The sequence below is a fragment of the Microcaecilia unicolor genome, unplaced genomic scaffold (assembly GCF_901765095.1).
Source record: "Microcaecilia unicolor unplaced genomic scaffold, aMicUni1.1, whole genome shotgun sequence".
NCBI classification, from domain to species: domain Eukaryota; kingdom Metazoa; phylum Chordata; class Amphibia; order Gymnophiona; family Siphonopidae; genus Microcaecilia; species Microcaecilia unicolor.
Genome location: NW_021963231.1, coordinates 90,868 through 114,999, shown reverse-complemented (window position 1 = coordinate 114,999; position 24,132 = coordinate 90,868). Strand labels below are relative to the sequence as shown.

The following is a 24,132-nucleotide window of genomic DNA, read 5'->3' as shown; positions in this document are numbered from 1 at the left end:
ACCAAGTTTCCTATTAAAAATTAAACATTTATGGCTTTTATGACATTTCTGTGTATCCCATAGCTGACCAAGATGAAGAAGCACATCCAGAGTTCAAATTTGGGAATGAACTTTCTGCAGATGATCTCAGTCAAAAAGAGGTGGCTGTGAACAGTGTGAAAAAGGTGAGTGTCATATAAACTATCTGTCTTAATATTTTCATTTCAGGCAAGTGGAAAGCACTCACTGTATGATTACACTATGACTGCACTATATAGGAGTGAGGCCGTGATAAAATTGGACACAATATTATTCAAAGTAGTTAACTCACAAACCAATTGCAAGGAATTTCAGAAGGACCTTATGAGACTGGGGGGAACTGGCTTCTAAATGGTAAATGAAATTTAATGTGGACAACAGAGCAGCAGTGGCCAAAAGGAAGGGAAGACAACCAGGAGATAATCACCAATGATTCTTTATTGAAAGGATGTCTCCTTTTTTTTTAACAAATGAGAGAAAATATATTTTCTGTCAGTGCATAGCAAACTGTAAAATATGTTGTCAGAGGATGTGGTGAAAACGGTTATCATAGTTGAGTTTAAAAGGGATAGATAAGTTCCTGGAGGAAAGATCCACTGCTTAACCCTAGATTTGAAAAAGGACTGTTGTTCTTTGGGATCCTGCCAGGCACTTCTGACTTGGATTAGCCGCGGTCAGAGACAGGAAGCTGGACTTGGTCTGACCCAGTATGGCATTTCTTATCTTCTAACTTTCCACTAACTTTTAACCAAACCCTCTAGCTATTATCTTCTTGGCAGGGCATGTGCAAAATGTTCTCATATTTATTGCTGCAAAGGGTGAAGGCTGGGAAACAGGAAGAATTGTTTGTTCCTAGTCATGCAAAACAGCGCATATGTTTATGCTGTCACATCAGCAGGGTTCCATTAGCTCTTGAGTCCTGCAGCATCATTTTTTTTCTCCACAAATGCTCTAAGTGCTGTTCTATAAAGAGCGCTCAGCTTGGGTTGCTGTCTATAGAATAACGCTCCGTGCCAATTTTTTTCTGGCACCTAAATTTGGGCACCGTTTACTGAATCCTGGCCTGTATGTGTATATACATCAAGGATCTCTCCATAAACCTGACCACTGACTATGCAGTACTAACTTTATACAGATAAGTTGCCATATAAAATAAGAGCTGCTTTTTCTGCAGCAGTCTGACTTGTACAGCTGGGACTGAATATCGATGTTAGCCAGGTCATTTTTGGCCTCATCCCTGACACACCTCTAAACCATCTCACTTTCTCCACATGCCCCCAGATTCTATATAGTGCGACTTAAGTTGCGCATGCAAATTTGGTCATATTCTGGATTTGTGCACGCAACTTAATTAGCTAACAAGCCAATCAGTGCTGATAATTGCAATTAACAAGCAATTATTGACACTAATTGGCGTATTCTGTAAAGTAATGCACGTAAATTCTAAAGCATGTAGTTGAAGAGGGGGTATGGCCATGGGCGATTAATGAGCGGGTCGTGGGCATTTCTAAAAGCTATGCACATTATTATAGAATACACCTGGTCTGTGCCTGATTTAGGCATTGGCATTTACACCAAGTGTTATTTGGCATAACTGCCCATGACTAAATTTAGTCGCGCACAAGGGCGCTAGGTGTATTCTATAAACCGTGCCTAAATTTAGGGGTACTTTTTTTTTTTTACATTTGTACCTCGCGCTTTCCCACTCATGGCAGGCTCAGTGCGGCTTACATGGGGCAATGGAGGGTTAAATGACTTGCCCAGAGTCACAAGGAGCTGCCTGTGCCTGAAGTGGGAATCAAACTCAGTTCCTCAGGACCAAAGTCCACCACCCTAACCACTAGGCCACTCCTCCACTTTATAGAATACCCCCTTAAATTAGTCCGACCCATCTTGCTGACTATTCTGAAGTAAGAGAGTAGTCGGCAAGATGGGTTGGGCTAATTGATGGGGGTTCCTTGAGACAGCATCAGTGAAACATGGCGCATGTCGAAACAGAATGCCCCCAAGCCAACAGTTTATAAAGAAGGCTCAAATAAAATGACTACAAAGTTTGGATATTAAAATAGTGTAGAAAACAAGTAAAAATTAGATTTTCCTGATAAGAACCAATGAAGAAGTGAGTGCATAAATCTTGGATGTGAAAAGAAATAATACTTCGGGTGTTTTCCAAACAGTGGCCAAGCCAGGACACAAGTACCTGGCAGAAACCTAAATTGTGGCAACACTCCATACTTCAAATCCCAGGGCAAGCAGTTGCTTCCCTTGTCTTGTCTCAATAGCAAACAATGGACTTTTCCTCCAGGAATTTGTCCAAACCTTTTTTTTTTTAACCCAGATACACTAAGCACTGTTACCACATCCTCCGGCAAAGAGTTCCAGAGCTTAACTATTCATTGAGTGAAAAAATATTTCCTCCTATTTGTTTTAAAAGTATTTCCATGTAACTTCATCGAGTGTCCCCTAGTCTTTGTACTTTTGGAATGTGTAAAAAATCGATTTACTTCTACTCATTCTACATAACTCAGGATTTTGTAGACCTCATTCATATTCCCCCTCATCCATCTCTTTTCCAAGCTGAAGAGCCCTAGCCTCTTTAGCCTTTCCTGTTATGAGAGGAGTTCCATCCCCTTTATCATTTTGGTCGCTCTTCTTTGAACCTTTTCTAATTCCACTATATCTTTTTTGAGATATGGCAACCAGAACTGAACGCAATACTCAAGGTGCGGACGCACCATGGAGAGATACAAAAGCGTTATAGTATTTTCAGTCTTATTCACCATCCCTTTCCTAATCATTCCTAGCATCCTGTTTGCTTTTTTGGTCGCCACCGCACACTGAGCAGAAGATTTTAGCGTATTATCTACAATGACACCCAGATCTTTTTCTTGATCGCTGACCTCCAAGGTGGACCCTAGCATCAGGTAACTATGATTCGGATTATTCTTTCCAATGTGTATCACTTTGCATTTCTCCACATTAGATTTAATCTACCATTTGGATGCCCAGTCTTCCAATTTCCTAAGGTCTTCCTGCAATATTTCACAGTTCACATGTGTTTTAACAACCTTGAATAGTTTTGTATCCTTTGCAAATTTAATCACCTCACTCGTCGTTCCAATTTCCATATTTTTTATAAATATGTTAAATAGCAGTGTCCCAGTACAGATCCCTGTAGCCAGACCTGAGATTTTGGGTGGGCCCAGAGCTAATATGGGTGGACATGCACTGTGTATATAAATATGAGTAGTGTCTCTTGGGATCCTACAAAATAATGCCTTAGAATGCACTTGATGATGGATTTCTAAGTAGTCTGCCCAACAGCTACCCTGCATCAATATAACCACATACATAGTTAATGGAAAAATTGATATTTTAAATATAATTACATTATCCCATATCTTAAAATTGACCATACGTTTGTCTACTACAACGGCAAACCTCTCAACACACATGGCAGGATCCTGCAATATAATTAGATAGGAAAAATATGTTCAAATTCTGGTGGCACCTCAATAATAGTAATACAAAATTCCTTCACTGCCAGGTGCTTTGTGAAGTAACACTAAAGCCTGCAAAGAAGCTTCTTAACACCAATTCTGAACACGAATATCAACAACAGTGCTTTTATAAAGGCAGCGGTGAATATACATAGTAGGAATATGCATTCCATTGGAAAATTCAAACAACTCAGACTCATAACACCACACAAACCACATGCCAGCAGAATCTCTGACCTTGGTCATATGCAGAACCCATACCAACCCTCATGAATTACAGAATAAAGGACCAAAAATTACAAATTGTCCTGTAGCCCAGCATCAGCCCTTCCCTGCCCTGCCCTTCCCTTCTTTTTTAACCTTCATCCATCCCCATAGCCCAGCATTAGCCCTATCTGTTCCTTCCCCATCACCTATCCCGCAGCTAGGCATCAGCTCTACCCTAGCTCCCCCCACCCCTCCCTATAGCCTAGCATGAGCCCTGTACTACCGTCTACCTGTCCCCCCATAGTCTGGCATCTCCCCTACTCTTCCGAATCTCCCCCTCCCTCCACCCTTAAGCACATCAGCAATCAGCATTAAATGTAAAACATTTAAATTTTTCATGCTTGGGCACTGCAGAGATGACCCCCACCCAAAAGCCAACATAAAACACCTTTTTTAAATTATTATTTTAACCTGGGCACTGAGCCCATCCCTGCCCAGAAACCCACCAACTCTGCCCCCCCAGCACTGCAGTAAAGAGCCCACCCTCACCCAAAAGCCCACAATGACACATATTTGTTTTACCTGCTGAGAGGCTTTGGGCTGAAGGTGGTGGTGATCAGTGGTGAAGCAGGGCCCAATCCCAGATTAGCTGAGTCCATCATGAGTCCGGCCCCAAGTAAAAGCCTCCCCAGTCCCAATCGCATCCTTCCCCGGATCCACTGCCTCTCCCATCCTTGCCCTGTTGCTCTCTCCCCTTTCATCCACCCACCATGCAGCACGATATCCCGCCCGTTGCACCTCACCGGGTCCGCACTAATAAACAACCAAGGCAAAGGCGCAGGACCGTGGCTCTGTTACTACTACTACTACTTAACATTTCTAAAGCGCTACTAGGGTTACGCAGCGCTGTACAATTTAACTGTTCTGAGGTAAACTTCCGGGCTGGCACAGGAAACAGTAGCAGCAGGCTTGAGTTCTTTGAGTACCCTTGGCTATATGCCATCTGCTCCAGGTGATTTACTGTTCTTTGCCAATTTGGCTCAGTACATCTTCCAGATTCACCAAGATTTCTTTCAGTTCCTCCGCATCATCACCCTTGAAAACTATTTCCGATACAGGCAGATATCTTACATCTGCTTCCATAAAGGCAGAAGCAAAGAATTCATTCAGTTTCTCCGCTATGGCCTTGTCCTCCCTGAGAACCCCTTTTGCTCCTTTGTGATCTAATGGTCCCATGGATTTCCTCACGGGCTTTCTGCTTCTGATGTACCTGAAAAAGTTGTTACTGTGAGTTTTAGCCCCTGCGACAAGTTTCTCTTCATATTCTCTTTTAGCCTTCTTTATTAATGTTTTGCATCTGACTTGCCAGTGCTTATGTTGCTTCTTATTTTCGTCATTTGGGTCCTTTTTGCATTCTTTTGGCTGTAATGACCTCTTTTACTTCGCCTTTTAACCATGCTGGCTGATGTTTTCTCTTCTGTCTACCTTTGCAAATACGTGGAATGCATCTGGGCTTCCAAGATGGTATTTTTGAATGACGTCCACGCCTGATTTAGTGTCCTAACCTTTACAGCCGATCCTTTTAGTTTCTTTTTAACCATTTCCTCATTTTATTATATTTGCCCTTTCGAAAATTAAATGCAGCTACATTAGATTTCCTTTGCGGGTACATCCCAGATAGTAGCTCAAACTTGATCATGTTATGATCACTGTTTCAAGGGGACCCAACACTGCCACCTCTTGCACTACCAAGGACCATATCCAAAATGGCTCCCCCTCTTGTCTGTTCCTGGACCAACTACTCCAAGAAGCAGTCGTTTATTACATCTAGAAATTTTATCTGTCTGGCACTCCCTGATGTAACATTTATCCAGTCAATATCGGAGTAACTGAAATCACCCATTGTTATAGTGTTGCCCAATTTGCCAGCTTTCCAAATCTCTGTAAACATTTCTTCATCTGTCTGTTCATTCTGTCCCGGCGGATGGTAGTACAGCCCTACAGGAATACTCCTTCCCTTCACACATTGAATTTCTATCCATAATGATTCCACGCTGCTATCTGTGTCATGTGGAATGTTTATTTTATTTGACTCAATTCCCTCTTTAAAATATAGCACAACCCCCCTCCAATCTGATCCTCTCTATCATTGCGATACAATTTGTACCCTGTTATCACAGTGTCCCATTGATTGTCCTCTTTCCACCAAGTCTCTGAGATGCCTATTATATCTACCTTATCATTATTATTATTAGCATTTGTATAGCGCTACCAGACGCACGCAGAGCTGAACACCTGATACAAAGAGACAGTCCCTGCTCAAAAGAGCTTACAATCTAAGTAATACAGACAAACAAGACAGTTACGGGTGAGGGACGTAATGGGTGAGAAGGGAGGAAGGGACAAGGGGAGGGCAATTGTGGCTAGGAGCTAAAAGCAGCAATGAAAAGGTGGGGTTTCAGCATAGATTTGAAAACAGGTAGAGATGGAGCTAGACGTATAGTACTATATATTCTAACTCTCCCATCTTATTTTTTAGTTAGGCATGTAATTATCCAGAAAAGTGTATTAACTTATTTCACACAATGCATTGTGTTCATCATAAACTTGTTGCGTTCTCTCAGCTTTTGCCTTGGTGCTTACTGATGCTGTGATGTGTAGCTGAAACTGGTAAGAGTGCTTTTACACCCACTGATGCGGGAAGTAATTTTGCATGCTGTGCTTTTTTGTCATATGTTGCAGGGCTTGATAACAGTTGAAGATGAACAGGCATGGATGGCCTCATATAAATATGTAGGTGCTACGACCAATATTCATCCTTATTTATCAACAATGATCAACTATGCTCAGCCTGTAAAGTTCCAGGGTTTCCATGTAGCTGAAGGTAAGAAACACACTGTACATAGTAGGTAGCCTTGGAATTTTTCTTGGGTAGGAAAACCATGTTGTTTTCTGTTTTATCTAGATATATTGATAGATAAATATGAATTATAGGTATAGATATGTATATAGATAGATAGATAGATAGTTAAAATAACATAAAACATGTCATCTCTCCATAGGCCTCCAGTGCAGTATAATGTGTTTATTTAACTTTGTTTCTCCTCTTTTCAACAATGTACCCTTTTAAAAAACACAAACAGGGCAATTCAGAACTGTATGCATTAACGTGTACGTGCAAAGTTCATTAACGCACAATTGCACAGGGAACATACACATGAGTGGGGCATGGACATGTCTCCCATTCACACATATAGGGGTGAATTCTATAAATCGTGCCTAAAACATCATCACGGAAAAAAAAAAACGCTTAAGCGCTATTCTATAAGCCGTGCCTAAAGTTAGGCATGGTTTATAGAATAGTGCTTAAGTGCAAGGGTCGCACATAATTTCAGGCGCGTCCATTTGCACCAATGGAAATGTGGTGCAAATGCCCCTACCTAAATTTACTTGCGGAACCCCTTTATTTGTAATGGGCCAGGTAAGGTGCTCGAAAAACAAGGTGATCGGTGTTGAGATCTCAAAGAGATCGTGAGGTACTGTAGGATATGGTCATAGATGAGAAGGAAACACTGGGCCTTCAGGATTGAGAAAAATGTAGTCCTTTATTTATAATGAAGACCCGACACGGTCTGTGTTTCGGCGTACAAACGCCTGCATCAGGGGTCAAGGGACTCCTAAAGGTCAGCAAAATGATTAGTTGACAAGGATGTGGAATAAACAATCAGGATATATTACCCGCTGTTTAAACAGCTCGTTTGTAGGACGCCTTTTGGCGGTTTACACGACTGAAGGCGTCCTACAAACGAGCTGTTTAAACAGCGGGTAATATATCCTGATTGTTTATTCCACATCCTTGTCAACTAATCATTTTGCTGACCTATAGGAGTCCCTTGACCCCTGATGCAGGCATTTGTACACTGAAACACGGACCGTGTCGGGTCTTCATTATAAATAAAGGACTACATTTTTCTCAGTCCTGAAGGCCCAGTGTTTGCTTTGTTTGGTTGGTTGGTTGCTTTTGTATGCTGTATTCCCTCTTTTTTGTGACCATAGATGAGAAGGAGACAGGAACACTTAAGAAAATGTGAATGTCTTTTTGTACACCACCTAGTTATAGGTGGTATAGAAATTTTTAAAATAAATAAATAAAACTGTCTTGTGTGCTAAAATAAGTATTTTGAACCAAATCCAATACTGGAAGTTTAATAAGGAGTGGTGAGACATGGTGATGTCTATATGAAGGACACACAAACTGGACAGCAAGAGTTTTGCAATATTTGAAGTTGTTCATTTGATGTTGGGTAATTACCAGCATAAGTGATATTGCAATAGCCAAGGTGAGATATCAGAAAGGCATAACTAGTCTCAAGAAGATTGCACAAGGAACGCATTTGGCATACCAGTAGAAATCCTGATTTTACAATGTTAAAGATTTGGTTGTGAAAGGTTAGTTCAGAATAAAAAAATAACTCCCAAAATAATGAAAAGAATCAGTAAGTGGAATTGATATATCAACTAGAAAGGGAGCTAAGGGAGGGATAAGTAAGATGGCCAGTGATCCAACATGCTACAGTCTTTTCAGGATTTAAGACCAGTTTGAGAGAGAGAAGCCAAGGTGCCATAGCCTTTAAACAACTCTGTAAAGTGTGCAGATCAGGATCACCAGAGGATGTAAGAAAAAACAGGAGGATACTGTCAGTATAATAAAATGCCTTGATATCCTACCCTTCCATGAGAATTGCTAGAGGGCACAAAGAGGCATGAAGTAAAAGGGGTGTTAACAGATCCTTAAGGCACCTCACAAGTGAAATTATGCAAAAGGGAGGAGGAAAAGGGAGTTGAGACTGAAAAGGAATGTTCATGATTTTTTCTCAGAAGAAATTAGCAAAAGAACTAAAATCCAGCTGACGGGGGATTACTAAGGGACATCTGCTTGATGTTGTCTTAAGTACTCTAAAGTCTACAATTGGGAAGAATCACTTTGGGTGATTTCTGTAAACTACCAGGATAGAAAAGAAACTCCTTTTTGGCTGCTATTATTGCCTCAGAGATGTCTTGTTGACTACTCGCTGCTGCTAGTAGTAGGTGCTTTAGAATGGATTTTGAAATCATCTTAAGCTATCGGGAAGGATGTTTTCAGTATTGTTTCTGCTATTACTATAGATAATTCCAGTTGATTCTCTTTAAGCACAGCAAATTAACAATTTACCAAGGCTACCTATTCTTTGGAAGTGACACCCGTACCTTTTAGATTGATGACAATACCCTAGAGAAGCAGAGGCTGTCTTGATAGACAAGAGTGACTCCCGCACTTTCAATTAATGAATATCACAGAACCATGATAGGCAAAATTTGCCTAGAAAGAGACCATCTGTTTCTTTAACCAAGTTTCAGTGAAATAATAAAATGTCTCTCACCCCATCACTCAGTAGGTTGTAGAAGGTACTTGAACCTCTTCTCATTGACATTTTTTCTGTTTTTTGACACTGTTTTTGGTTCTCACATCACAATTGTATCTTCTGGTGGATTCTACCTGACCACTATCCCACTGTCAAGTAGGGAGCTTCAGAGCTCTGTCCTAGGCCCTTGCTTTTTCTCTCTATATTCGTTCCCTTGATTCCCTGATTTTCTCTCTCATCTTTCAGTACCATCTTTATTCTAATGACTCTCAGATGTTAGAAATTAAATTAAATATAAATTAAATACATCTTGCTTTCTATACCAGAAACTTAAACTGGAATCCAGTCTAAAATATCAATCTGCTTGTCTGCTTGGCTACCTGGATGTCCTCTGCCACATTAAACAATATGACCAGGATAGAATTTCTTATATTCCCTCTTCCCCAAACTAATTTCCTTTTTTCTCTCTTTCTATAGATATCGGATCCCTTAGCTAAAGGATGTTAAGCCCTTACCCCAAGATTCTATATAGTACACCTAGAGTTATGCACGGTTCTGTACATAAATCTAGTATTCTATAATTACATGCATAGATAATTGTTCTAACAAGCTGTTAACAGCTCTTAAGCAATAACGAGCACTATTTTATTTATTTAACACATTTATACCCCACATTTTCCCACTAGTTGCAGGCTCAATGTGGCTTACTCAATAACATGGGTAGGCTACACTAATTGGCAAAAATTCGAATTTACGCATTGCTAAGCGTATTTTGTAATGTACTGTGCCTAAATTTTAAAGCGTGCAGGCAAAAAGGAGCGTGTTTTGGGGCACAGAAATGGGCGTTCCAAAATCTATGCGTGTTGTTATAAAATATGGGCCAGTGCATGTAAATCTATACGCAGAGATTTACACCAGCTTTTCGTTGGCGTAAATGGACACACGTAGATTTACGAACATGAACTACACCTAAGTGTATTCTAAATACCGCGTGTAGATTTCCGTGCGGTATTTAGAATACGCTTAGGCATAATTGCCTAATGCATGTTAATTTTAGGCGCCATATAAAGAATCAGGCCCTTAATGCACAGTTAGTGCAGTCTACCAAGCTGCTACAGAACATGTTAAAGCGGTTTGCAGTATTTTGCCTGTTAGTGTGCATTAACCCGTGCCTTACCAATGTTTTAAAAATACTTTTTGGAGGGAACGTGTCAGGGTTGGAGAGTAGGTGTTCCCGCGTTATCCAGCTAGTGCATTATGAGTAGTGTGCGCTAACCAGATAATGCAGAGTTAACACAGGAGCACTTAGCATTTCCTAAATACTTACTGATGGAAATTCAATAAATGATGTCCAAAGATAGGTGCCGGGATGATTTGCACTAAGCTGGTATTCTGCAAAAAGTGGCTCTCCGCAGAACGACCTTTACAGAATACTAGCTTATCGCACATTTCCTCCAGGATTCTATATAGCGTGACTTAGGTTGCGCGCGCAAATCCAGTCGTCTTCTGTATTTGTGTGCCAACTTAATTACTTAACAAGTCAATAAACAATAATTGCCAATTAACAGCCAATTATTGACACTAATTGGCATTAAATTAGAATTTACGTGCAAAAGTGTCTAAGCATACTCTATAATGTGATTCGCGTAAATACTAAGTCGCATAGTTGAGAAGGGGGTGTGAAATGGGTGGGTTGTGGACTTTTCTAAAATGTATGCGCATGGTTATAGAATACACCCAGTCTGTATGTAATTTAGGTGTCAGCATTTACAACAAGTTTTACTTGGTGTCACTGCCCGCAACTGAATTTAGTCATTCAGATGGGCACTCAGCATATTTTGTAAACCAAATGCTGGTGTAAATGCTTGTGCCCAACTAATGGCAGTCAGGGTGTGCAAAGGCAGGTATTCTGTAACATTGTGCCTAAATTCTGAGAACACCCCAACCCTTCTCATGCCCCTCCCATGGCCATGCCCCCTTTGGACTTGTGCACTATGAAATTTAGGCGCACATGTTATAGAATAGGGCATAGGGCAGAACCACATGCAGCTCCTAAGTGCTCGCTAATACCAATAATTGATATCACCTAATTAGCTAATTAGTTTATGCCAACTTTGGGCAACCTATACAGAATCTGGCCTATATTATATTCAATGGAGGTTTTTTTTTGTTTGTTTGTTTTCTTGTGTTTATTGTGCATGAGTCTCTGGCTGGTATCTTACATCACTAAAATGTTTTTAATTCAATTTTTTTTTTACTTTCTAGAGCGCAACATACATTACAACATGTCCTCCTTTAACGAGTCAGTGGGGCTAGGATATTTGAAGACACATGCAATTGAGTTTGTGAAGTATCCTTATACGATGATTAATAAGACTCTTGTTAGCTTGTAAGTGGACTTCTAGGACAACAAGCTTGGGAGCTGTAGGTTCCAGTGATAGTAACAAGCAGTAGCTTAAAAAGAGGGAGAAACAAGAAGAAAATGTGAGGCAAGCAAAACCGTCCTGTAGGTTGCTGTAGCTGTTTATATATAGATTTCCTTAATGAGCTGCACAGTTACAATAAACGGCAAATGAGTCGGATATACCCCAAGGGAGGCCGAGTGGATTCCAGTAATTACATGCCTCAAATTTTCTGGAACGCTGGCTGCCAGATGGTCTCACTGAATTACCAGACCCCAGGTAGAAGATGATGTCCAGTCAGCTTAAACACCAAAGGAGAGCCCGAGCTGTAACTCTTCAGCAGTTGTCATCAATTTGTGTTTGCCTTTTTTTTTTTGTCCAAAGCTGGCATATGGCTAAACAATGTGGGTGATGTGTGTGAAAGCATGAAGGCATGAAGCAATGAACAAAATTTGTATGGATGGTATTATACTCTCCTTTTGCCTTAGGCTCTTCAGTCCATCACTGTCATCGTCTTTCTGAAAATATGTCTTATTCACCATATGTAGAATTTAAAGGGAAAAAAGAGTACAACATTTTGATGAAAGATACAATGTTCATATTTCTCCTGAATATTGTTATTCATAAGGTGTTAATTTTATTTATTTATTTTATTTATTGCACTTGTATCCCACATTTTCCCACCTCTTTGCAGGCTCAATGTGGCTTACAATACATCATGGATAGTGGAAATGGGAAGAGAGTAGACATTTGGTATTACAGAAGGATTTGAGTTGCATGGCAAAAGAATACATAATAGTAAAGAACGAAAGGCATTAATTTACATACATTCATCTTTTGTTTTTGGCCCTGTAATTTCTTCATGCTACGTAGGGCTTCCAGTTCAGTTACAACAAGCCTTTAAGTCTCATTTTGTGAAGCAGGAATTATAGCGTGCAGGTCATGACATTCACAGTTTCCCCTTTATTTTACAAAAGGCTTTGGTAAACATGGAACCTTTTGTAAAATATGTGTAGAAATGCCAGGACATACATTTGTATTTCCCTATATGTAAATGCAATGTTTGTAACTATCCAATAAAAGTATATGTTCAGAAAAAAGCAACATCACTCAACAGCTTCCACATATAAGTGCCAATTTCCACCACTTCTACATATACATATAAAAGCTGTATTCCAGAACACACTCTGGTCAATATTCAAACACTGTGGACAATGTATGTTTTTAAATGGCAGCGACGGCATTTGAATTATCCATGTATATTCAGCACTTCCACCCGCAGAAACAGTAGCATTGAATATACATATTCAGCAGTCACCAGCTATATGGTATATTTGCTGTCCTCACTTTATCCACATAGCTGGAAAATGGCTAAGCATTGCAGACTGTCCATTAGAGAGTGACCAAAACTGGGGCTTTTGGTTTCAACCAAAACCGAATCTGTGGCCAAAATTTGCTGCTTGGTTTTGGCTGGACCTGAAGCCAAAACTGTACCCCCCCCCCCCCCCCCCCCGCAGAAAGCCTTTCCCCCCAGCCAGCCTCCCCACTGACAAAAAACCCATCCCCTCAGGCTGCTCACCAACTTTGCCCTCCCCTCACTCATATGCCCTCCCTGGGCCTCCCTTCAAATCCCTGGTGGTCTAGTGGCCTCTTTGTGCAGGAGCAATCCCAAGTCACTCCCATCATTGTGAACATTGAACAATGGATACTAGATTGGTAAAGTCACAGAGTGATCTTGAATTATAAAAGTTTTACACCGATCCGGGGCTAGCATCATTTCTTGAATGGCAAAATCCCATTGAACACATAAAGAAGGCTCCCCTCCTAAGTCAACTCAAGCTAAGTAGCTGACTCCTTTTTTTTCTGAGACTGTTATAATTTGATACACCATAATAGGCAGGAGTGGAGGTAGGGAGTGCTGTGATGGTAGAATGGTGTTTTTACATATCTCGAATCTTCGGGTCGCTGTAATACACCAAAACAAACTGAGCACAATTCATAATTTTATATTTTATAGACACTTTTAGCTTCTTGCACAAAGAAAATTTTACACACTTGTTTTGATAATACACTTTCCTTGGTTTCTTTAATATTTTTCAACTATCCAAATAGTGCCAGGGTGGTCTGTAATAATTTTCAGTACACTATCTGTATAATGCTGCTGAAACTACCCAGATAGGGCACTTTTTTCAGTTAGAAGCTGCTGCTATCCAAATAATTGTTTTTGATTGTCGAGCCGTGTACATATAAGTGCTATCACTTTAGAAAGGAAACACTGAAAGGCAAATTTTTACATTTGTATGGCCATATAAAGTATTAGGAAGCTAAGCGCAACTGCCCCTCAGTCACTCGTATCAAACCTGGCCAAAAGAAACATTTTACTAAAGCTTATATGCACCTCTGGGGAAGGTGCAGAAGCTGACAAGAAAATGTTTTCAAATATATATGCATACCCGTTATAAAATAGGAAACATATGTATAATTTTATGACTCCCCAAACCATGCCCCCTTGAAATCTGTGTGTCGTGTAAATTGTACAAAGACAGTGGGAGAGCGACCAAGGATACCAAAGACAGGAAGATGTTCCTTAATAAAAGAGTTTATTTGGAGTTTATTAAGGAACATCTTCCTGTCTTTGGTATCCTTGGTTGCTCTCCCACTGTCTTTGTATGTTATATTTATCGTGGGGCATTTTGAGTTCTCCGCCTGCCAGCGGATTTCTTTTCACATTGTCGTGTAAATTGTGGCATTCTGAAATCACCATTTGCACATGTGTGCAATCTACATGTGCAAATGCTGCTATTTACACATGTAGATCATATAAGGATTCTGAAATTACCTTTTTTTTTTAAGCCTCCTGGGCTTCTAATATTTAAACCCTGTCATCCATTAGGCCAGCCATTGCAGTGACAGAGACCACGAACAGCTACTTCTTCTAAAATTTGATGCTCATGTACGCTGAATTTGCTGGCTAGGTATTACCATTATGCAATGTCTGGGACTTTCTCCTTTCAAGAGCTGTGAGCGCTGTCCCTGCAGCATCCATGGACTTGGCCTGCACAAGTAGCAGAAGTTAAACCCGGGAGTGGAACCCAGGTGGTCTCTATGGCAGTGTACTGACATACCACCAAGCCCCAGTGTAGAGAATGACACGGGGACAGGGAACTGCAGTAACCGCTGGGATGGGGACAGGGCGGGGATGGGGACAGAGCCCACGGGGACAGGGGACAAACTTTGTCCCCGTTTCATTTTCTACTTTGAAGCCTGTTAATGAACTGGACTGTTATTTATGTTTAAGTGATGCTTACAAACATATTTTGAGTTTTTGGAAAAAAATAAGCAAACATACTGGCCACAACTAGCAACCCTTGCATAGAGGATCCTGTACATCCTGCTACCAGCACATCTTCTAAGAAGACAACTTCTATTCCAGGAAGATCTGTGGAAGACAGGAGGGCTAGATTGAATCCAGAGATTGTTGATGACTTCTTATTTATCCACAGATTAAAAAAACATAACAGTGCTTTATAAGGCATATTTTTTCCCCTCTAGGGCATATAGAACAGGTTGTATTTTACACCCCTGGACATTTTAACAGTGTGAATTAGGATTTCTTGGTGTAGTAGAAATCACCTATTGTTGGGGTTGGAAGGTTAGAGGGTGGTGGTGGGAAGGAGGGTTATTATAGCTACTCATTGTTCTAATTGTTCTCTATTTGTAATTTATACACAACAGTTGCACAGCATATTGTTCCTATAAAAAAATGTAAATGTAAAATCATAAGTTCAAGGCTTCTGCAGATGAGGACAGAGCCCACGGGGATGGGATGAGGGACAGAACCTGCCAGGATGGAGACAGAGCCTTCGGGGACAAGGTGGGGACAGAGACAGAACCCACGGGGATGGGGTGGGGACAGAGACAAACTTTGCCCCGTGTCATTCTCTATCCCAGTGCTGGCCGGATACTCATTTCTGTGATTTCCCCATACAGATTATAGTACAGCACATGAAGCTCATTTTTATGTTGTTTTATCATTTTAAAGAAAAAATGCTAGAATGAAAACAGTAGCTGTTTTATATATGCCTCCAAATTCATCTCTTATTTAACTTAGAACAAAATACTGGTTTAAGCAATGGTGAGCAAGTGTACATTCTGAACCTGTGAATTAGGCCATTGTAGAGATTGTGGGAGCACCTGCTTCACTGCATTTTGGAAACCCACTGCAGTAATAAAAAAGAGAATGTCCAAGGTCTGCTGCATGTGGGCAAACGAGATAACATTGTTTTTGTCTCTTGACAGATTTAGCAATGCAGTTGAATCAGGGAAAATTTGAGTATAATGGATCATGTGGGTGAGTAGTGTGATTTAAACAGTTGTCACCATGTATCAGAGCACTGTAGTCTGACTTTAATAAAACCATGTCACTTTTAATTATAGGTTGCAGGACAAAGTAGGGTGCAGGAGTAGAATTTCAATGAGCAGTGTTGTTGGATAAACCTCTTACTCACTTGTGTAATAAATGTACTTTTCAATTTCATTATCACATGAAAAGCAATACTGTTTAATTATGTTTATAGATCTCTAACCTGTTTATCAATATTATAGTAATCAATCATCTCTGGCCTCCTATATTCAATAAGATTTCTGCTTTTCTGCCCCTATAAATACGCTGGGCCTGATTTGCAGACCACATAAGTGCTGCAATTGGCACTGACCCCGGATATTCAATGCCAGGCATTTTGAATATCTGGGTTTTTTGGGGGGTCGGTTCAAACTTAACCAGCTAAGTGAATATTCAGCGCTGGCCAGTTAACTTTATAGCGACCAAAGATATGATTGCTATTTAGGAAGTCTGATTTAGCTGCTAAACTTAGCAGGCCAGCACTTGAGTATTCATGGATAGTCGTCTGTATCACTGGCTGGTTTGCCACTATGTGCTAACCACAAATATTCAGTGGAGATAACAGGATGACTATTAGAGCTTAGCTGGCTAAATTCTATTTAACCAGCCAGGAAAGGCTCCTGGCCAGTTAAACAGCAATGAATACCAGCCGGACTGTTTTCAAAATTCGGAACTTCGATATGCCTATGAGGATCTCCAGGGGGAAGAATTGGAGATTATAGTGGTAATTCTATAAGTGAGTGTCTCATTTTTGGTGCCTTGTTCTGTAGTGACATCCAGGTGTCAAGATACTGTTATGGAGCACTGGTGTAACCCAGTATTGGTGCACCTTACATTTAGGTGCAAGCAGTTACACCTGGCATAACCGTGGGCACCTAAATGAGGCCAGGGCAGGATTAAGGCATGTGCCTAAGGCCCAGTATTTAGGAAGGGCTGTCTCATGTGATAATTTAACATCTTCTAAGGCAGATTTTTGCCCTGGTTAGGCAGCTGCTAGAAGAACAAAGAGAGAGAGTGTGTGGGTGAGTGGGTGGGGGGAATTAGACCTTCAGCTGCCCACAGATGTTTATCTCTCTTGTCTACTCGCTGGACATTGTCCTCCAGTCAGAAGGAGGAGTCAGCGAGCAGTGCTTCTTACCTGCTGCTTCCTCCTTTCCCACTTTTCCTTTGTAGTCAGAACCACATAGATCCTCCATTTGTGAGATTATTAAAATGTATTTACATTATGATAGGGAGTGAATTATAAGTCCATATGCAGCAAGAATTAATGTATAAATAGAGTTTACGGAGTTTGGTAGCTCAGGCTCAAGTTTAAACCTCGTTAATGTTATTGACCGTTGCAGTAGTAAATCCATGAATCCTAAGATTAAATCAACATCCATTAGCAAATTATTTTTTATTTTATAAGTGAAAAAGATACAAAACCACTTGACTATGTGATTTCAAATCTAAAATCAAAATCAGAATAAGCAGTGGCGTTCCTAGGGGGGGGGCGGTGGGTGCGGTCCGCCCCGGGTGCAGGCCGCTGGGGAGGGGGGGTGCCGCGCACGCCTGTCCTCCGTTCATTCCATGCTTCTTCTCTGCCCCGGAACAGGAAGTAACCTGTTCCGGGGCAGAGAAGAAGCATGGAATGAACGGAGGACAGGCGCGCGCAGTACCCCCACAGTGGCGTGCACCCGGGGGGGGGGGGGGGGTTCTTTCACGGGGGTGTCCTTTTGCCGGGGGGGGGGGTCGCGCTGCACCCCGGGGGCGGGGCGCATCGGCGATCCGCCCCGGGTGTCAGCTCCCCTAGGAACGCCACTGAGAATAAGAGTGATTTGAAATAAAGATCAAAAATCATACAAAATGTTTTAAAATTGTAATTTCAATTTACTTGATTTGAAATCATACCCAACACTGCACATATTCTTATACAGGGTTTAATTTGTAGACAAAAAGGAAGTGGAACTGTGGAGCTGGGGAAGAGGACAGACCAGGGGCAGGAGCAATAGGGGAAGAAAGGCTGGATGAGGGACTAGAATGACTGTACTCTGCTCTGCTTCAGGTTCATTCCTTCTCCTCCTCTTCACTGGCTAGAATAGAAAACCTCTGGAAAAAAAAGTGGTGGAATGACGTTCCAGGCTGTTCTCCCAGAAATTAAGCCCTGCTCTTCTGTTCATATATCCCCAGTGATATTTGTAAGACCCTATTTGTGCATGTAAAACATTGGCTAATATGCAAAAAGAATTACATGGGGAAGGAATAAGAATGAGGAAAGTTTGGAAATGAGAGTAAGATACCCAATCTAAAACTGAATGTTCAAATGCACGCACATTGCAACTCCACCCCGTCCAAACTGCACCCCTGGGAATACCTACATGTACACAATCTTGTAAACACACCAACTTATACCCGCATAGTCACACAGTTTTAGAAAAGGCCTTTGTCAAAAGCTTTACACATGCAGAAACCTGTATAAAATTTTAGCCCCCATTGGGTGTAATTCTATACAGATCCGCGTAGTTTTACATGGCACAAATGTGCATAAATGTTCTCTTGTGTAATACCAACTAGGAGAAAAGTAAGCGCTGGGTTTTGATGGTATGTATTTTGCTAGTGGGTGTGTCCATGGACAGAGTTTGGGTGGAGCACGGACAAAGACAGGGGGGATAGTTTACATACATATGCATATTTTGTTTTTAGCTGATGGAACATGTTCGACAGTAACGCCAGCCCTAATCTGGTGTTATTTTGTGGTATTGTTTTCTGTCTAACGCCATTCAACACCTCTGATCATTGCAGCGCTATTTTTTTGATCATTGAGGAGGAATACGAAATGGCCTTATTTACATGAGATTTACTATATTTGCATGCTATTTGCACAAGTGCCTGGCATGCTCATTGTTTACAGTGATAGCTCCAGTGATCATCTGGTGTTGATGAGTGCGTGCACTAGAACAGCGCTAATGGTTTTTAGTGCTTGCGTTTACTTTTGATCATCAGCCCGTTAGGCATCAAACAGTACTGTACACTGTGCACCTAGGTGCCAAAATTTAGGCCTTATAGATGGGATGAGTGTGGGTGCCTAAATGTTGGCGCCGAACTTAGACTGTATTCTGTAACAGAATCTGATTGTACAAATGCTATCTTAGTGCACAGATTTATTTTGGGTGCCTAATGTTTTGCAACCTTTATAGAATCATCCCCTAGGTACCTAAATATTCTAGTTCATTCCATCATTAGACTAATGTGATTACAACACTCTTAGAAGGGATCATAACAGCTGTACTTGCTAGATAGACACAAGAGTGGCCAGTTTCTTTGTGAAATGGATAGAACAGGCCATTCACATAGGCCAGCAAGTTGTAAATCCAAGGCTCTACACTGCTGTAGACACGAAATCGATTAGTCTATCTGGCTAGTCCCATCATGAAGGTAAACTGTGATAAAGCCCAGATTGCTCTGAAAAAGAACATTGATTAGTATAGAAGAAGAGCTGGATTACAAATCCTATAAAGACCTTGTGAACTCCGTAGAGGATCTTATGGACTAGGGTGCAAATTTTAAAAGTTATATTCATCTGGCAGGTGCATTTGCTGGGTTTCTTCAATTCCATTTTTGATCCCTCATTCAGAAGAGAATATCCTAAAGCACAGCTATGATCAGGAATGCACCAAAATCCCATCTGAAAACAGAAAAGATCTGTAATCCCAGGGCACACAAATTGGTTTCATGAATGTGTTGCATTAGAGAATGGCAGTGATTCATGACAAATCTGTTTAGCATTCTATTTATAAACAAGGCCACCATTTGTCTTTAAACAAGGTACCTTCTCAAGCCAGACTTCATGCGACGCCCAGACAGGACATTTGACCCATTCTCCGAGACTCCTGTTGATGGTGTCATAGCAGCAACTTGTTCAGTCCAGGTAAAGAACAAGCATATAGATCTGAGTTAAAATCCATGGACAGTTAACATATTAAAGACCATTTTAAAGCAATTTATATGGGTAAATTGTGTTTCTAATGTTGGGTGGGACCAGGGAAGGGATTTTTAATGTTTGGAGGATCCGAGGGACAAATTTAATGTTAGAAGGGAGGATCTGTTGGTGGTTACCACTATTGGAAAGGCTAGTCCCTGAAATCCTAAAATGAGATTTTTTTTTTGGGGGGGGGGGGGGAGGGGTCACTAATGTCGCAAGGGCCCAGAGGGGTTTCTAAAGTTGTGGAGAATGGCTCCAGAGTTTCTGATGCACTTGGGGGGGGGGGGTGTATTGTGAGCATTGCAACAGATTACTAGTAGGAAACTTAGGGCTCCTTTTACGAACCTGTGGTAAAAGGACCCCTGCAGTGACGTCGACATGCAGATTTGCTGCATGCCAAGGCCCTCTTTTACCGCAGCAGGTAGAAGGATTTTTTTAAAGCAGAAATGGCCCTGTGGTAAGTTTAAGCACTTGTCGTGCAGCCAATTCCTGGGGATGCCTAAGAGCTCCCATACTAACCCGACTGTAAAATATAAAATTATTTTTTGAGCACCAGAAATGGTACGCAGCATACACCGGCACTACTGCCAGCTCCTGTGTTAGCCTGGCAGTAGGGCCAATTTGCCACTTGACATTGCCATGGTAACCCTACCACAGCTTGGTAAATAGGCCCTTTAGAGACTGTTTTACTAAAATGCACTGAAATCTGGGCTTAATGCATTTAATGCAGGACTTCCCCACGTGTTAAACCCAGATTTAACACAGCACTTAATAGGGTTTTTTTAATTCATAGCTCCTGCAGTAATGTTGCCGTGAGCACATGAGACCTGCAGAAAGTTAAAGCAGGAGCAGTTTAGGAGAGGCTAAGTACTCCCACGTTAAGTCTGTGTTATCTGTGTAGCGCATGCTAACCATAACATGCTAGCCGGATGACAGGAAAACACCTACTCTCCGCCCATGATATGTCCCTCCTAAAAACATATTTTTTAAAAATAGGTAACGCATAGTGCGTGAAAACAGGCAAAATACCGCAAAACGCTTTTACATGTTTTGCAGTAAGTCTTTTCTTGCATTCTAATCACATGTTAAGGCTTAATGTCTTTTAATAAAAGGACCCCTTAGGTACACCTGAGATAGATTTAATTCTCCTGACTTATGTGACCTTGGGTGCATGTCCAGTATTAATATGGTTTATTGAAATTAATATACCACCTTGCCTGAGTAAGGCGGTTTACAAATTTGGTACCTAATAAAGATATATAAATACTTAAAAAAAATTTTACATTATTAAGATGTTCATTATTGTTGGGAAAACAGTACTAATGCAGTTGAAAATCATTCATGTTAGTATTCTTCAAACATGGTCTTTAGCTAATGCTCATATTAATCCACCTTTGGGACTAGACTCTATATGACGCTTGAAAAATCGGTGCCGAAAATATTTCTGCCTAGGTGTATTCTGTAAACTGCACCCAGATTTAGGTATGATTTATAAAATACGCCTAGCCAGTTTATAGAATATGTCTAATGTCCGTGCCTGCGCCTAACTCTAGGCATGTCCATTTACGCCAAGTAAAAGTTGGTTTAAATACTGGCGCCTAAGTTCAGCGCAGAGCAGGTATGTTCTATAACCGTTCACATAGATTTTTGGAATGCACACGGTCTGCTCATTCCACGCCCATGACCACACACACACTTTTTGGCAGCACACATTAGAATTTACCCGCACCACTTTACAGAATACGCCTAGCAAGATGTGCATGTAAATTCTATTTAATGCCAATTAGTATCAGTAATTGCTTGTTGATTGGCAGTTATCGGTACTGATTGGCTTATTAAGTAATTAAATTGTGCGTGCAAATCCAGAATATGACTGGATTTGTACGTGTAATTTCGGTTGCATTATATAGAATCCGGGGATTAATATCTGTGATAGCACTAAAACCTGTTAGTACATAGTCCCCTAAAAGCAGAGTGTTGCAATTGACCTTATTATCACATACAAAAGGGAAAGAGAAATGGGACTTGATATACCGCCATTCTGAGGTTTTTGCAACTACATTCAAAGCGGTTTACATATATTCAGGTACTTATTTTGTACCAGGGGCAAAATGTTCACCGAATACAGGAAGCATTTTCTGTTAACTTATATTTCTTGAGTGCCTGAATGTAATGCTAAAATATTTTCTAAGCAAAAGATGTGTGTTTCTTTTTTTAAGGTGATATCTGGTCAATTTCTATCAGACAAAAAAATTGGCACATATGTAGAAGTAGATATGTATGGGCTGCCTACAGATACAATACGTAAGGAGTTTCGAACGCGCATGGTGATGAACAATGGCCTGAACCCTGTTTACAATGATGAATCCTTTGTGTTCCGAAAGGTATGACATTAAAAATCAGAGACTGCCCTATTTTGGTCACTTTCATTTGCAACTTATAATAATGAAATTAGAAACGTAGGACAGTGATATTTAACTGGAGGAACAGGATTCACGTGTGATTCATTTTGACCCTCAGTATGGCTCTTTTGCAGTGCAAGATTTGTTTTTAGAAGCATTTAAATATTAAGGTTTGAATATAGATAACATTAACATATATATTGTTAAGTACATAAGTATTGCCATACTGGAAAGGCCAAGGGTCCATCAAGCCCAGCATCCTGTTTCCAACAGTGGCCAATCCAGGTCACAAATGCCTGGCAAGATCCAAAAAAATTAAAAAACATTTTATGCTGCTTATCCCAGAAATAAGCAGTGTATTTTCCCCAAGTCCATTTTAATAATGGTCTGTGGACTTTTCCTTTAGGAAGCCATCCAAACTTTTGTAAACCCCGCTAAGCTAACCACCTTTACCACATTCTCTGGCAACGAATTCCAGCGTTTAATTACATGTCGAGTGAAAAAATCTTTTTCTCTAATTCGTTTTAAATTTACTACTTTGCAGCTTCATTGCATGCCCCCTAGTCCTAGTATTTTTGGAAAGAGTAAACAGACGCTTCACTCTGAAGGTGTCTTATTAGATGACCAACTAAGCAATACAGCATTATGTCTTGCATTAAGCAGATTGTAATAACACAGTAATAATTGTTGTATTTGGTATGTGATCCTTCTCCCAAATACAGAAACTATAGGAAACTAATTAGTGCCTCACCTTTCCCTTAGCAATAAAACCCTCCAAACTTTAGCCACCAACTACTGAGTACTGGGGAGGATGGTTTAAAAAAAAAAGTTCATATGCAGGTAAATAGAGATTTTAAAATCCTCTTGTTGCCTACCAGCCCCTGAATTTTCAAAGAGAAGTGATTGCAGGCCTTCTAGGTACAGACCACAGATCGAAAGCACTGCACAAATTAAAAAAAAAAAGTCTCCTTAATGTGTGTGGTACATCTTCTGTTCAGTTGAAGGACATAGTAAGCATTGGTTGTTGGTTTTTTTTTTTCCTTAGAGAAGCTCTTTATATGAGTTTAATGAATGTTTACTGCTGATTTTATACTACCAGGTTATCCTTCCTGATCTTGCTGTTCTGAGGATAGCGGTTTATGATGACAACAACAAGTTGATTGGTCAGAGGATCCTGCCACTCGACGGCCTTCAGGCAGGATACCGGCACATTTCCCTACGAAACGAAGGCAACAAGCCACTATCACTGCCTACAATTTTCTGCAATATTGTTCTGAAAACGTATGTGCCTGATGGCTTTGGAGGTAAGAGGAACACAAGCAGGCATCACAGTTACATGGAGGGGAATTCTAGGAAGGGAGGCTTATTTTTAGATGCTAAGAATGTGCCTATTTGAAGTCCATTCTATAAAGGAACGTAGACCCCTACCTTCCTCTGTTTATCCACAGTAACATAATAAGTGACAGAAGATAAAGACCTGAATGGTCCATCCACTCTGCCCAACAATTACATTCATTATCATTTCAACATTTAAATCAACAATGAGCATGATAGTATATACTTGATCATGGTCTTTCTTTGGTGTGTTTGGGACATAGACTGTAGAAGTCTGCCCAGCTGTGTCCTTATGTTCCAAGTATTGGAGTTGCCATCAAAGCCCGCTCCAGCCTATCCAAATCTGTCTTGTCGTTTGCGGGACAAAGACCATAAAAGTCTGCCCAGCACTGCCCTCACATTCCAAACCACTGAATTCTCCATCAAAGCTCTCTCCAGCCCATCCTAAACCGGATTGCCATATGCGGGACTCAGAGCATATAAGGCAGTCCAGCACCAGCCTT

General features: G+C 40.8%; 1 protein-coding gene across 1 annotated transcript in view; it reads left to right on the top strand.

Annotated features, from left to right (window-relative positions):
* Window positions 1–24,132, top strand: part of LOC115459092 (1-phosphatidylinositol 4,5-bisphosphate phosphodiesterase beta-4-like) — a gene marked incomplete at its 3' end in the record, with an annotated part of 136,405 nt that overhangs the window by 24,673 nt on the left and 87,600 nt on the right. Inside the window, 8 exon segments of the mRNA XM_030188958.1 lie at window positions 64–164; window positions 6,468–6,609; window positions 11,393–11,477; window positions 11,684–11,808; window positions 15,829–15,880; window positions 19,736–19,838; window positions 22,112–22,276; window positions 23,394–23,598. Coding sequence (XP_030044818.1) covers window positions 64–164; window positions 6,468–6,609; window positions 11,393–11,477; window positions 11,684–11,808; window positions 15,829–15,880; window positions 19,736–19,838; window positions 22,112–22,276; window positions 23,394–23,598 — 978 coding nt within the window.